Raw genomic sequence first — 14840 nt, forward strand, 5'->3', positions numbered from 1 at the left:
ATGTCGGAATTCTGGATTAAATAAGGGGAATGATTACTTAATAAGCAGCGCAATTTAATCTGTAATTGCGTTGTTTAAAATGTAATCTTGAGAAAAACAAATTTTGGATCTCACAGGCTTGATGGTGGAGCTAAAACCTACAGTGTTAGGCGGATAAAAAGACGTCTGACCATACAGCCAGCAGGTGTCGCTGTCCACTCAGATGAGTGTGAAAGGCCAAAGTGATTTTTATTCACTGGCTAAGTTTTCCTCACGGTCAACACAGCCTGACACCGGTGGGTTCACAGCGGGAGAGAGGTCACACACACACGGCCTGCTAATCTTTAGGTTCTGCCTTTATCTCTTGCAGGCCCTTCTGCATGGCTTGATCAGATAAGAGGACTGTTAGTGTGAATGTGTGAGGGAAATGTCAGAGGGTTATGAGTGCGGAGGAGAGGTCCCGCCAGACGGAAACCCATAGATTCATGAACAAATAAAAAAGGTGAAAGGTCAAAGTGCATTTTTCTTCATAGCTCAAAGACTTCTTCAAACAAACGGCAGATTTCTTTTCATGTAAGAAGTGTGAGTGTATTTGCATGTGTAATTTTTATCACGCCAACTTGTTTGTGATTGGAGAATTCGACAATAAGCAATTGAGTAAAGAGAACAAACAGCTGATTGATAAAACACTTTAATTATAACCATACAGTCCAGATACTGGAGAGAGCCTTTCTGCTTCAGGAGCAACAGTTATCATATATACACATTCACGTGGGGAGGGGCAGGGGTGGACTTTTAATTGCACAAACTTCCTTCAACACACAGAAAGACATCAAGACGACTCAACATGAGTCAATGCTCAAAAACAAAAACATTTTAGAAGCAGTGCAGTCATGTTCCTTCCATTTGCATCAATAACAACCTTTACAAAGAAGTTTTTGTAAAGGACAGTTTGACATTTTGGGGAATCTGATTGTTTTCTTGGAGAATTAAATGAGAAGACTGACATTACGTCATACGACAGAGTAGCCAGGCACAAACAAGAGAAGAAAGTCATTTCCCCAAAATGTCAGACTGTTCCTTTTAGTCTTTTAATCAAATGACAAACCGCAAACAGCAAAAATAAGAGAAAAACGTGAAGTCCTAAAATATATACACCCAAGAATGGGGTTTATATTGAACACTGATGGGGGGAGAGAAAAAAAAAAAAAAAAAAACCCACATTGTTTTAACACTATGGACATGTGGGTTTTTTTCCCCTTCATGATGGGGAAAATACAGTGATATACATTCTCTGCTGTGGGGAAAAAAAAAAAAAAAAAAAAAAAAAAAAATTATTCCTCTTGAAAGAAGAGAGAGGATGCTCAAAGGAAAGCAGGACAGGCTGCACTATGCTGCAGTTTAGATCTAAGTGGGGGCAATTCTATAAAAGTTCTAATGGAGCGGCGCTACTGGTACTGAGCATCTCTCTACTTTCAGACTGTGTCATATTTTGCACAACAAACTCCAGATAACACTGGTGAAATCAGATCGACACATAGGGCACATTTGCCCTTTCTCGTGTAGCACGCAGCAGGAGAAAATCCACCTCAGAGCGTGCAGGAGGCAGCACGCATGACTCATCGTGACTTCAATAGACTAATACCTGCTCGGCATTCTTCCACAGGCGCAATCACACATCACCCAGACTCTCGTGTTCGTGAACCGGCATGCTAAGGATCAGCCGATCTGACTGCAGCTTCCCTGGGTTATGTCGGCAAAAGTTCAGGCCTTGAGGTGCGTGCCTGAATCATCGCTCCAGGCCTGATAAACTTGAAACTAAAATATCTGAGAGTTTTCTATAAGTAAGCTGGCCTTGGCATTCCCTGTTCTCAGAGGATGAATGCGATGTTATGATCATAAAATGTGTTATAAATCCATGTAGTCAGACCAACATACAGACTTTAAAAAGCCCTGCTTGAAGGAGAAAAGCATCTTTGACTTTGACATTTTGAAGGCCTTTTGCATTATTGCAGAGTCAGATAAATAAAATTCATACTGTCGGGGTCAGCATTGCGAGTATGAAGGCACAATAAGCCGTCAGTTAGCACAGCTTAGAAAAAAAAAAAAAAAAAAAAAAGTAACAGATTAAATCTGTCCAAAGACAGCAACACTTTCCTCTCAGCGCCTCAAAAAACTGGAAATAACAGTCTACATTTGATCATGCAAGTTTATATTAATAAAAAAAAAAAAAAAAAGTCAATCTCCATCAGTTTTCCACGTAAAAGACACGTGACTTTTACACACTGGGTCAGAGTTCAAGTGTCCTAAAAAGCCTGTCTTCTAGTTGAGTTGTAGAGAGGCAAACACAAATCTCCCAACTGCCACGAGACATTCTCCGGAGCCGGGAGCGGCGGGACTGGGCAGATATTTACGTTTTCTCCCCATCGGTCCATCCCTTCCTCCCTCTTTTGTCTCTAGATGGGTGTTAAAGTCGCCAGGGGCCGGGGCACCAAGGAGTGTCTGGGTACAGCAGACAATGGACAGACCTAAATCTGAGAGAGAGGGGGGAAATGAGTGTGACAATGCCTGGAAGCTGCCAACTGGGGATTTCAAAATAAGGCCGTGGATACAATCAGTCACACACACACGCACGCACACACACACACAGGACAAAGCCAGGAAACCTGTAGTAGTAAAACATGCACCACAAGTGCTTACATAAAGCTTACTACACATGTATGAAAACTATATTTGAAAGCAGACTGCCAAAGCAGCTGTGGAACTACGATGAATAGATTTAAAAAATATAAATGAATAAAATAAAGAATAAAATAAACTACTGCAGGCTTTACTGATTTTCTATTCCCCTCCATTAGCCGCCAGTGGCTCACAGCGAGCTTATCTCATTACCTCCCACCATCTAGGCACACTGCCATCAGCGCCTGCTAACAAAGTAGATAAATAAGGAGAATTACCTCAATTCAATACACAACAATATAATTACTGGCCAAAGAGCCAAGGGAGAGGGGAAAGAAGGGAAAGAATCCCCTTAATGTTAGGAAGCATGTTCTCCAGCCTTTTGTTTTGCTTTGCTTGGATGTGCTATGGTCCTTGAACTGTAAATAATCACAGTGAAGGTGACCTTTTGTTTTTTTTTACTGACTGTTTTAGAGATCAAACAATTACACCGTTGTGTCCTGTGCTCAACATTACATAAGGAAACAAACTAAACTACCAACGCCGTTGTCAATCACTTCCAGGGCCAAGTGTAAAGTATGGTAGAGGGGGATTATGGTGTGGGGTTGGTTTTCCGGAGTTGGGCTTGGCCAAGCCTTTCCAGTGAAAGGAACTCTTAATGCTTTAACATACCAAGAGATTTTTGGATAATTTCGTGCTCCCAACTTTGTGGGAACCGTTTGGGGGTGACCCCTAACATGAATGCGCACCAGTATACAAAACGAGATGTGGATGAGTGAGGTTGGTGTGGAAGAACTTGACTGGCCTGCACAGAGTTCTGACCTTAACCTGATAAAACACTTCTGGGATAAAATGGATGCGAGCCAGGCCTCATCCAACATCAGGATCTGACCTCACAAATGAGATTGTGGAAGAATGATCAAAGATTCCCATAAACGCACTCTTATGCTTTGCGGAAAGTTTTCCCAGAAGAGTTGAAGCTGTTAATATGACGTGCTGACATAATAATCCCTCATGTACATGTGTGAGAAGGCAGACAAGCGAATGTTTTTGACAACATACGGTCACACGTTGACACAGAAAATTTACCTGGTGGGATCTTCTTCTATAGTAAACGGGCCTTTCACGTTAACAGTGTTCCTGCTGTTGTCCACTGTGCCATAGCTGAGAGTGACCTGATGGGAGGGCGACATATATGAGACTTGTTAGTTTCTTGTCTGTGAGCAAAAGCCACCAAGGCAAAGTTTGTGAAACTCTGAGCAAAAGGGAGAGATCCTCAAATTCTGATGCAGATCTTAATCACGCTCTTTAAAACTGATTGGTCTTTGTGCAAGCTGTCTCCTCATCTGCCCTTTTCGTTTCTTTGGCGTCACAATGAGTCTTTGTGTGGACGTGTGTACCTGGTTGTGTATGTCTGACACCAGTCCCAGATTCTCCAGGTGGGAGTGAAACAGCCCTGAGCGGATGAGGCTCACGCCGAGCAGCGCCTCCACGATGTAACCAACCGTGCAGTCATCGGGGAGGCGGATGTGCTCAGCTGTGGTCATGAAAGTGCCATCGCTGGAACAGAGAAGGAAAGAATCAGTAGATGAGACCTGCAGCTGAAACGGTGCCAAGAAAATAAATTAAAAAAAAAAAAATTCATTCATCTTAAGTGAGGGCTTACCTTGCCCAAGGTTTCATCTTCAGGGAGAGGCCACGGCTCAGACAGAACCCTGCTCCTCCGGTGGCAAACCAGAAACGCACTTGCTTCCACACACACACACACACACACACACACACACACACACAGCATGAATATAAATGGACTGTCCACTTCCTCTCTTATCAATTTATTCATTTTCCACTTTGTTTTGTTGTGCAGCGTCCACAAATCTCTTTTGCAAATTTCTGCATGTCGATAAACAATCTTAGGACCATTGTGTGATAATTGTTTCAGCTTCATGTTTTTATTCTAGAGTAGCTTTGCGTGTCCCAGTGTCTGAAACAAGCTGTTGTCGCTGCCTTCCAACTAACTTTAAACCAGCTTTATTCTTATTGGTTGCCCCTCTCAAACAGCTAGTGGAAGGGGCTGCTGTACGGTGGCCCTGATCAGTCAAACACTTACAACAGCAGCAAATAGGCAAGATAAACGCTAACAAACCCCCACAGAACACAACTGAAGTGTTTTTGGGGAGACGATAACATGAGAACAGCTGGGGAAGTGACAAGCTAACAGTATCCGGCTAATTACAAACATATTGACACTATTATATGAATCATGCAATTTAAAAAAAAAAAAAAAAAAAAAAAAAAAAAAAAACCCCACCCCCACACACAGTATCTTTTTCTCCCTGAAAACACTGAATCCTCCACCTTAAGCGTGTCTCAGTGTGACCCTTCCCATGTTTTGGTTTCTGTCACTTCCGCAGCTGTTCCATCACGTTACTGTGAGATCGTTTTTTCTACTTCTTTTCATTCAACTCCTGCTGTGTTTAGTGCGCTTTTGCAGCATTTTTCTATTTGGTGGGGTTTTCTTATGTTACGGTCTGTTTGACCTCTCGGGGCCACCGTACTCCCGTCCGTCTGTGACGTCAAAGAGAGCCACGAGTAGAAAGAAAGAAAAAATGAGAGAGAAGGAGGAACAAAAAGGTGCAAGCCTGCATAGTTATCAATCAATCAAAGCTTTATTCGTCACATGCAGGTTGCCCTGCAGTGAAATGGGACCCCCCCCCCGACCATACAAAGTTACAAACCTAAAACATTCAATATTTCAATTTTAAGGTAAAACTGTTCTACGAAATCATGCCAAATTACCATTTCGTCAGTGCCGGGCCTCTCCGTGGCCTCTATCGGTCGCTCGAGGCTGGGCCGCCCAATGTAAACGTCCTGTGTGTGGCTGTACTGAGATAAGAGTTTCAGCAGGGAGCCTGTGTTCAGGTAGTTATCATCATCAACGTGACAGAACCACCTGCGACATAACAATGCTGTGGGTTAGTAAACTGTGTATGTGGGTGTGTGGTGCAGTGTGGTGTGGGTTGCGCCTTACTTCTTCCCAGAGCTGATAAAAGCGTCATACTCCAGAGACATTTTACAGGACAACGCCTGACGATTGTGTGCCTGCGAGCAGTTTGTGTTGATCAGGTGAGCTCCTGATGATCAATAAGAAGCAGAAATCAATGATCAAGGCAACCTTGACTTAAGCAGTGGAGCTGTTTAAGTATTGGATTTCATTATATCCTGACTGCTTCAAAACACCCTTATAAAAACACCCCAATTACACATTTCTGCACTGTGTAATACAATGAGAAGAATAACTGATTGAAAGTTGAACAATTCCATGAGTAAGAGGAGGAAAGGCCTGTTGATTAAACTGAAGTGACTTCCTGCACTTTGTGGAAACATTACTGCCCAGTCAGCAGCCTGGTCCCTGATTTCCTGCCTCGCACACTGTAGATAAGACTGCAGCTACTCAGCAAAACTGCTGTGTGTGTTTGTGTGCGTGTGCGCATATGTGTGTGTGTGTCTCTCACCTATTCTTTTCCTCAGCTTCTCATCCTCCCCATCAGTGAACACGTATGTCTGTGGAACAAAGAAAGAAAAAACAAAACAAAAAACCCCCAACAAAACGGCGGTCATATTATTTCAGTAATCTTTTCCCGAGTAGCACAGAAAGAAAAACAGCAACCACGCAGGTGATGACTGCATCAGCATTTCACAGATCACATCTGTGATTTCAGGTGAGACTCATCCCGTTTCCACGAAGCAGCAGTAAGCAGCGCCGACGCTGTGCTGACTGAGCGCCAGGCCAAAGGTAAGCCTCCCGTCTATCAGCAGCGCAGCAGCTGGCTTCGACCCCCTCGCTGCGCGTCTGTGTGAGCGTTAATGTGGTGAGTGACAGGGTTGAGGGTCACTGTGCACTCAGGAAGCTGTGCAGACCTCGTAACCCTCCACAGGAAGTAAAAAAACAAAAAAAACATACACGTCTCTAAATAGTCTGTTGTTTTGGCTTTTTTTGTTCCAGGACAATGTGTTTGAAATGAAACAATCGCAGGTATAATGTGCTCACTGTTGGGAGTAATTCTGAATCCGTTTATAGGTCCTGGGGGGGGGTAAAAAGTTGTCATATTTAGTCCCCGCAAATGTTCAGGGGTAGAAGTAATGATGTGATCCCCTGCTGAATTTTTAAGTGAGCAAACTTACTAATTCAGCAGGGTATCACATCATTAGTTCCCCCATTGTAGGATGATGCAGCCAGCTGTTTACACAAGGTATCTGATAATTTTACATCCTGTCAGCTCAGTCCAGCATAAAAGCAGTTAAAGTGTTAAAGAGCCAACTGATGGAAAAAACTGAAACCCCCCCAAAAAGAAAAACAAGGGCGTATAGAGCTAAACGCTAACACCTAAATGTTAAATTGCTTGTTGTGCTAATATGTTAAAGCTAAATACAGACTGTGGATCTGAAACATTGACTGTAAATGTTTTCTACAGTCAATGGTCTGAAAAGGGACATTCTTTCTCATGGCCAGCAGGGGGCGACTATTGAATGGAAGTCCATGAAAATCACCCAATTTCTCAATATCAAATTTAGGGTAAACAAGTGTGGCAAGTGCAAGTATCTAATACATAAGGTCATCACTGTACTTGGCAGACAGTTTGTTTCAGGAATCTCCGATTGAGTGGATTTAATCTGTCTCTCCGTTTTCCTTTCATTGTTGTTCATAAAGAGAATTCTTCATGGTTCGTTTATGACTTTGTCTATGTTCGAGTGAGGCATTAGAAACTTAACATCTGAAGTCCCCAAAACTCCTACATAGAACAAAAAGATTCTACTGCATTTCGATGGTAAGAGGACAAAGAGCTGCAACGAAATCATTTAGCAGCTAAAGATCATTTAAATGCCGTTACAGCTTTCCTTGAAGTCTACAGAACTTCTCCACAAAAGTTGCCAAGAAGTTTCTTGCTCTGCCAGCGGACAGATGAATACTTGATGCGAGAGGATGCTGCGGTCCAGACCTGGCAGCAGGGCAGATATACAACCTCCAGCCACAAACTGAATGCAAAGGACTTCCTAGGACACTAAATAGCAAAACCCATCATAGCACTGTGTTGTGTCCCCTCCAAAAATCTATCATGTACTGCACACTTTTTTCATTTGACAAAATAAATTCAAGTCTTTGCATCTTATAGGCTCTTTGTTTCCAGGCTCTTTCCTTGTTCTTGAGTCAGTTTATTCCCTCCTGACATGCAGCATGAATATATCAATAAATCTTTGCTTTAAGTACTACGTGATCAAGAGAGTAAACGTGACTGACCCCAAAAAAAACAAAAACACAGCACTCCAGCCAGCTGTGAGATTCTGTCAGTCTTTTTTCCACTGAGCCTCTTAAGCCCCCAGAGCAGAGTCAGCTTCTGCATCAGAACGCCTGCGTAAGAGTGTGTTCTATGACAAACCAGTGCACGCCTGAGCCAGTCTAAGAAGGCAGCAGCGCAGGGGGAGGAGGAGAAAATGTGGACCTTTTTTGCTTTTTGGGAGGTGGGGGTAGGTTGCCAGGAGTTGGGCTAGCAACCCAGGGGAAAAAAAAAAAAAAAAAAAAAAAGAAGCAGCAAAAGCCAGTCAGTGTGTGTGGTGGAGTGTGCGCGTGTTTTTCCTCGTGATCAGACACGTTTGTAACTTCCCATGAGAAATCCTTCGAGTTCCCAGGGCATGTGTGCGTTTGTGAAGGTCTGACTGTGCGTGTGCGCGTTTCCATTACTCAGCAACCTTACAGTACAGAGGTGTGTCTGGGAAACAGGCAGGGTTACAAACACCTGACTGTGAGAGCTAATGCACGATTATGCCCCACATGCACACGCCGAATTCCACAGAAACTGTATTTACATGTCAACAGTCTGGGTGTAGCACTGAACTCGAATGAGCTTCATCCCCTCAAACACTGAGGAAATCAGAATGACCGCTGCACGATCCGCAGTCACGTCTGCCTTTGATTACGAGCTTTGAAGCTGCTGGGTGCACTCAACCGCTGGCCCATGTGTTTTATAGCAACGGATTCATCCTTGACTCACTCACCACTGCGCCTCAGACCAAAAAGCTGTCTGCTCGTCCTGTTTGATCTTAAATATTTATCTGTGAGGCACTGAAACTCCTCCTGTACCAGCCTCTCCCTAAAACTCCAGCACTTCTAAATCCTCATCACAGGACTAACGTTTAGAAAGGAAACTGTAGTGATCGGCCAATTCATTAATGACTCATTTGGGAGAAAGTTGAAAAATATTTTGTAGTTGTTTTCTTTTCTTTTTTTCCCCTTTTTAATTAAAAAAAATAGACACAATTACAAAAAATCTGAAGACTTATTTTTTTCAGAACATGAAAATGATTAGTTGATGATTAGTCCTGTGCACACAGTCTGAGTGAAAACATTTATAGCACAAGAGACAAAAACATCTTGTTTGGGTAGCTTGAGGTTAAAATTCAGCTGCAAGCACAGTTTCATGTTGAATCCTGATGATAATTTGAAATAATTCATCTCAAAAGACTTTTTTTAAAAAAAAATAAATAAATAAAAAAATCTGCAAAGTAAGTTGTCTTCCTCCCCTTAAGCCCCGACCATCAAGGCAGAATGTGGAGGTTTCTTCCTGTTAAAAAAATGAGTTTTTCCTTCCCAAGGTCGCCAAAGTACTTGCTTATAGGGGATCATCTCACTGTTGGTGTTTATTCTGTTTTCTCTCTATTACTGTAAGATAGTTACCTTACAAAGTAAGGCGAGGCAGCTGTTGTTGTGATTTGGTGCTATATAAATAAAATCGATAAGATTAATACCATGCGCAGCTCTTTCATGTTAATGTTATCGCAGAGACAAAGAAAAAAAATGATCTGAATTGGCTCATGTCATTAGGCCTGCCTGTAGCTGTATCGTGTCAACACATCAGCAACAGTGTGATCAGCCTGTTTGCCCTCCGATCTCCATCTCATACATTACAGAAGGACCCATCTCCGTTTTACAGCTCCCTGCCTGGAGCATCAAAGAGCCGTGAGTGCGGTTCAGGGCAGGACTGATAATATGGGTTACAGGGGCATTTTCCCGGTGGGCCGAATATAAAGGATTCATGTAAAATGAATGGCTACTTTGACCATGAGCAACTACTAATAACTAAAACTTGGCTTTTAATTGTCACGTGCTGTGTGGCCGCCTAGACCCACATTTCCAGGGCCGTGTTATTTTGTCCCAGTCCAGCCTGTCCCGGACTCACACAAAGACTTGGGGATGTAAATGGCAATCGCAGCCTTCGGTGTATGAAACCTTTAGGACACGCCTTCCCCAATTGTGCCTTTAGTGAGTTGACCTGAAACTAAAGGGTGCTAGAAACACAAGTATACAGACTACCGAAGGGCTGAAACCGAAGTGCTTAAAAACCAAATCCTGTCGTCATGATGTGAAGAGAAGCTGGCCCGTTTCTGAGTAACAGGTGGGCCATCAAACTTACCTGTGGCATGTTCCTGGATATCCAGGTGTCCAAAAGAAGCTCCAGTCTCTGCCGGTGATACCTGCCGGTGGTTTTTACCGCTATGAACAGATCAGCCGGGGAGAGACGCTCCACCGGACCGGTTGGATCGCTGCTCCGCGGGGGGCCGCTCACCGCTCTTCTCTCCCGGGTCAGTTTGCTGAAATACGCTGAGAAAACTTTTCCGCTCGTACCCGCGGCTGAAAGCTCCTCCGGGACTCTGCAGTTTGGGTGTCCGCCAGTCACTACCAGCATCCCGGTCACCAGCAGACAGGTGACCGCGGCGGCAGCAGCGCGAGGTCCCGCGGAGCCGAGGAGGCCTTTTGATACCCACACAGGTTTCCACATCGTGGACGCTTTTAGAGTGAGAAAGTTTCTGAGAGCGCTTGTCTCCGGATTACAGCATTTCCACTGTAGTACACAAATCACGGCCGTCCCGCGTGTCTCCTTCAGTGGATGACCTCCCACTGAGTGGCTTGCAGCTGTGTTTAACACAGAAGTTATCCACCAGTGGGCGGGACTGTTTTAGGTCCGGTTTGCATCCAGTGGCAGATTTGAGCGTTTAGTGTGGGCGGAGATCCAGCAAAGAAGCAGGGAAAGTCCGCTGCTGAATACACTTTAAAGGGACAGCTCACCCCAGCGTCCAATATACATAGTTTTCTATTGGCCTGTACGTATGTGTATACAGGGGTGAACTGTCTCTTTAAAAGACAAACTTTCTCAAGTTCCCTTTTTGGGACTTTTTCTTGAAAAAAGATGCGACCAGTGTGATCAGCTGCAGAAGAAAAACAACTCATGTAACCCCCCCCCAATCATTTAGAGCAGGGGTAGGCAACTCCAGGCCTCGAGTGCCGGTGTCCTGCAGGTTTTAGATCGCACCCTGGGTTAACACACCTGAATCAAATGATTAGTTCATTACCAGGCCTCTGGAGAACTTCAAGAAATGCCGAGGAGTCATTTAGCCCTTTAAATCAGCTGTGATGGATCATGGACACATCTAAAACCTCCAGGACACCGGCGCCTGGAGTTGCCTACCCCTGATTTAGAAGAACAATATCCCTGCTCCAAATATTTCATTAAATTTATTTTTTAATTTTATTGGCCATTTGCTGTGTTCCATTTTAAATTTCATACTTGTCCTTTTACAGCCTATTTGGTATTTCTCCAATTTCTGAGCAGAGGGGCAGAGTATCACTTACTGTTCCTACACAAAGCAGTGTTTTTGTGTTGCTTATCTGCTTAGCCAATTTAATTTCAAACTTATATATAACTTCTTATTTCATAGTGTAATCTTCACATGCTTTGTCAAAAGTACAGTCTGTTGATTCAGCCGCTAATTATTTTCACAGTATTTATGTCTTTAGGGAATCGCTAAGCTTAGCTTAGCTCATAGCTGACTCGCTAGCAACATGGCCTCTCCGAGAATCTTGGAGTCGTTTTTGACCAGGAAATGTGCTTCAATGCGCATATTAAACAAATATGTACTGCTTTCTTCCATTTGTGCAATATCTCCAAAATGAGAAACATCCTTCTCAGAGTGATGCTGAAAAACTAGTTCATGCATTTATTACTTCTATGCTGGACTACTGTAATTTGTTATTATCAACATCACCTAAAAACTCCCTGAAAGAGTACTGACAGGGACTAGAAAGACAGAGCATATTTCTCCTATATTGGTTTCTCTTCACTGGGTCGCTGCCAAATCCAGAATCTAATATAAAATCCTACTCCTCACATACAAGGAATATCAGGCCCCATCTTATCTTGATTATAGTATTGTATCACTATTGTATCAGTCATCAGAGCTCTAGGTTCTCAGACTGCAGGCTTACTTATTGTTCCTAGAGTATTTAAAAGTAGAATGAGAGGCAGAGCCTTCGGCTTTCAGGACCCTCTTTTGTGGAACCAGCTTCCAATTTGGATTCGAGAGACAGACAATGTCTCTACTTATGCTGCAATAGTTCTAGGCTGCTGGGGGATTCCCATGATACACTGAGTGTTACTTCTTCAGTGATCCTTTTTGCTCACTATTTAACTATTTGTTATAATTAATCTCTGGCTCTCTTCCACAGCATGTCTTTGTCCTGTCTTCTTCCATTCACCTCCTGTAGGTCACGGCAGATGCCAGCATATGACCCCTATAATCAAGCGCTTTGGCAGTAGTGGAAAGGAAAAACTCCCTTTTAACTGGAAGAAAGCTTCACCAGAACCAGGCTCAGGGAGTGGGCTCAGGGACAACTAGCAAAAGCAAAGCCATCTGTGCTTCTAGAACCAACCAGTCCCAATTAACAGGTTTCTTCCTGTTAATTGGGAGTTTTCCTTCTCACTGTCTCCAAGCATTTTCTCGTAGGGGGTCATCCGACTGTTGGGGCTTTCTCTGTATTATTGTAGGGTCTGCCGTGAGGCAATTGTTGTTGTTGATTGTTGTTTATTTAACATTTAATAATTATAATAATTTAATAATGAATTATTAGAAACTGAGCTCTTTGGAGTTTCCTTTGATTTTTTTTAGGATACATTTTCCAAATGAAATTCATAATTCCTAATTTGGCGAAGAGTACTGTCTCAAAATATCCCATGAGTGTTAAAGCAAGGTTTGGAATCCAATGATCAAAAAGGACGGTGCCCGAATTACTTATTCACACATTCCTTGTGTTGCGTATGGATGATCCATAAAAGTTTATTCAGCCATTTCATTTTATTTTGCATCTGTCTCATCTGTTTCAGCGGTCTAGTTTTCATTACTCTGACCAATGTTAAATAAAATCAGTACCTGAAAAAATGAGGTTCTCCAATGGGACACAATTAATGACCTCCCCTGTGATGCTTGGAAGGAAATATGGCAGGTGTTTCAAATGCAGCATAACACACATGATAAATCAGCACAGCCGTTTCAGTTGTTGGACATAAAAGTGGCAGTTCTCCTCTCTGGAGAGTGTATTGAATTCCTCTGTGTGGAAGCCTGGTGGGTCATTCTCCAAGAGGACAGATGTTGAAAGAGAGCGTGACAGAGGAGCGTGTGTAGTGCTGCCAACTCTGTGCACTCTCACACACAGAACACAAGACGTGCCAAGCAGACAGGTTGCCAGATCCACCAACCATCTGAGGAATGTTTCCCCTCTAATAGTGTGCAGTTTGTTTGTGCTGGTCCCTCAAGCAAATTGGTGTAATGTTGCATTTTTCACAACACAGAAGCCTGTCTCAGACACTGATAAAAGACCACTGCATGCTGTCATACTGTCTTTAGGCACTGTAGATAATAATTATATTCAGCTGGCATCTCAGTTGTATGACATGTACTATTGATTTGATTGAATTTGTTCAGTTACAACGGAGATGGCCCAAAAAAGTTAGTAAAGGAAGATAACATTTAAGTTTTGAGTTTGGTGGTCACACTTCTGTTCACTTCTGTGGTCCAAGGAACTGATTAACTTATCTTTGAAGCTACTTTAACCCTTTACAGGAAACATTTAAAAATACATAGAAATGCATCCCTGTTCAGTCACAAACAGAAGCAGAAGTGGTAATAATATCCAATATGGCTAAAAACTGATACTTTTCTTCAAAGATTTAACTTAATTTAAGTTCATTCACTGACAACTGAGCGTGTGTATTCTGTGATATGGTGTTGGATGGGGTGCCTTCCATAAAAGAGCCAAGTGGACAGCTGCAAAAGAAAAGCAAGTACATTTTTGAGTCAATATCCAGCAGGCTGTGGAAGGAAAACAGTCAAAGGAAAGTGTAGATCTACTAAAAAGCAAAACAAATTGACATAAAAACTTTGAATACTTAACAGTAGGTTAAAAAAGGATTGTAACTACTAGTGGTACCTCCTCTTTGTTTTCTCATATATGATTCAGTCAAAACTAAACAAGTATTGATTTGCTAAATGAATTTTAGCAGTAACAGGAATGACAGTAAAAATAAACACTAATGTATGTAATTTTAATACAAAAAAACCTGCTTTAAGGTCGTAACACAAATAAAATCACATATTTCTCAGTTGAAACTGTCTATAAATTGGTTAAATTTCTCACTGGATCACTGTCTGCTGATATACAAAGTTGTTGCAACATCCAACCCTATTGACTACTACTGTTCTGTTTATAATAAGGCATCTTTTAGAAATAAGTATGGCTCACTAGATGCACCTGGTGCATGCCTAAAAAGAGACTTCCCATCTCTTACATATGATGGTGTCACTATTTTTGTGCCACAGAGTTCTAGAATCCAACGCAAACAACACCGATCTCAAATTTTAGAACAGGCTTCAAATGTGTAATTCTTAACATTCGTCAGCTTACCGCTGTTAGTTCTGATGTTATGACCTGATGTGTAGGAGCAGGTAGGGGCAACAAACTTCCTGATTTTACGAACAACACTGAAGTTTGAAATCCTCCAATATGTCACATGACCAGATCTTTCATGTGTGGCTGGTAGAAACCAATGGGCTTCTACAATCTCACAGTGAGTCATGCGAAGTCCAATTTGGATGTTTATTTAAGTTAGAAAGGAAACAGAGCTAGAAGAGAATAAATATTAAGCTGACATATATGACATATGTGTGTATCTTGCTTCTATAGCTTGTTGTTGAAGTCCATTTTAAGACAAGCACTAGTTCCATCTAGTGAGCCATACTTAAGTTATTTTTTTAAATGTGATAACACAAATGTTTATCAAACAGGTCAAAAATGCTCT

General features: G+C 42.4%; 1 protein-coding gene across 2 annotated transcripts; it reads right to left on the reverse strand.

Annotated features, from left to right (window-relative positions):
- Positions 1–654: 654 nt before the first annotated feature.
- LOC120742312 (beta-1,3-N-acetylglucosaminyltransferase lunatic fringe-like) lies at positions 655–10898 on the reverse strand. 2 transcript variants are annotated; one of them, XM_040045688.1, is made up of 8 exons: positions 10125–10898; positions 6171–6219; positions 5687–5789; positions 5455–5608; positions 4325–4407; positions 4059–4218; positions 3748–3833; positions 655–2513 (listed from the first exon to the last, which is right to left on the reverse strand). In XM_040045688.1, the coding sequence occupies exons 1-8, from the start codon at positions 10488–10490 to the stop codon at positions 2447–2449; spliced, it is 1068 nt and encodes a 355-aa protein (XP_039901622.1). In that variant the 5' UTR covers positions 10491–10898; the 3' UTR covers positions 655–2446. The 2 variants fall into 2 exon arrangements, with proteins under 2 accessions (XP_039901622.1, XP_039901548.1); XM_040045614.1 differs by having other exon boundaries at positions 4325–4410; positions 10125–10681.
- Between the last annotated feature and the right edge of the window lie 3942 nt (positions 10899–14840).

The sequence above is a fragment of the Simochromis diagramma genome, unplaced genomic scaffold (genome assembly GCF_900408965.1).
Source record: "Simochromis diagramma unplaced genomic scaffold, fSimDia1.1 OVJJ01000798.1, whole genome shotgun sequence".
NCBI classification, from domain to species: Eukaryota; Metazoa; Chordata; class Actinopteri; order Cichliformes; family Cichlidae; genus Simochromis; species Simochromis diagramma.

What these genes read in the sequence shown, in the direction of transcription:
- LOC120742312 (XM_040045614.1), bottom strand. Translation starts at nt 10,490, where the DNA reads ATGTGGAAACCTGTGTGGGTATCAAAAGGCCTCCTCGGCTCCGCGGGA. An exon ending in TATCCAGGAACATGCCACAG is followed by an intron (nt 6,220 to 10,124) that starts GTAAGTTTGATG and finishes TTTGTTCCACAG; the next exon opens with ACATACGTGTTCACTGATGG. An exon ending in GGCCCGGCACTGACGAAATG is followed by an intron (nt 4,411 to 5,454) that starts GTAATTTGGCAT and finishes GTGTGTGTGTGG; the next exon opens with AAGCAAGTGCGTTTCTGGTT.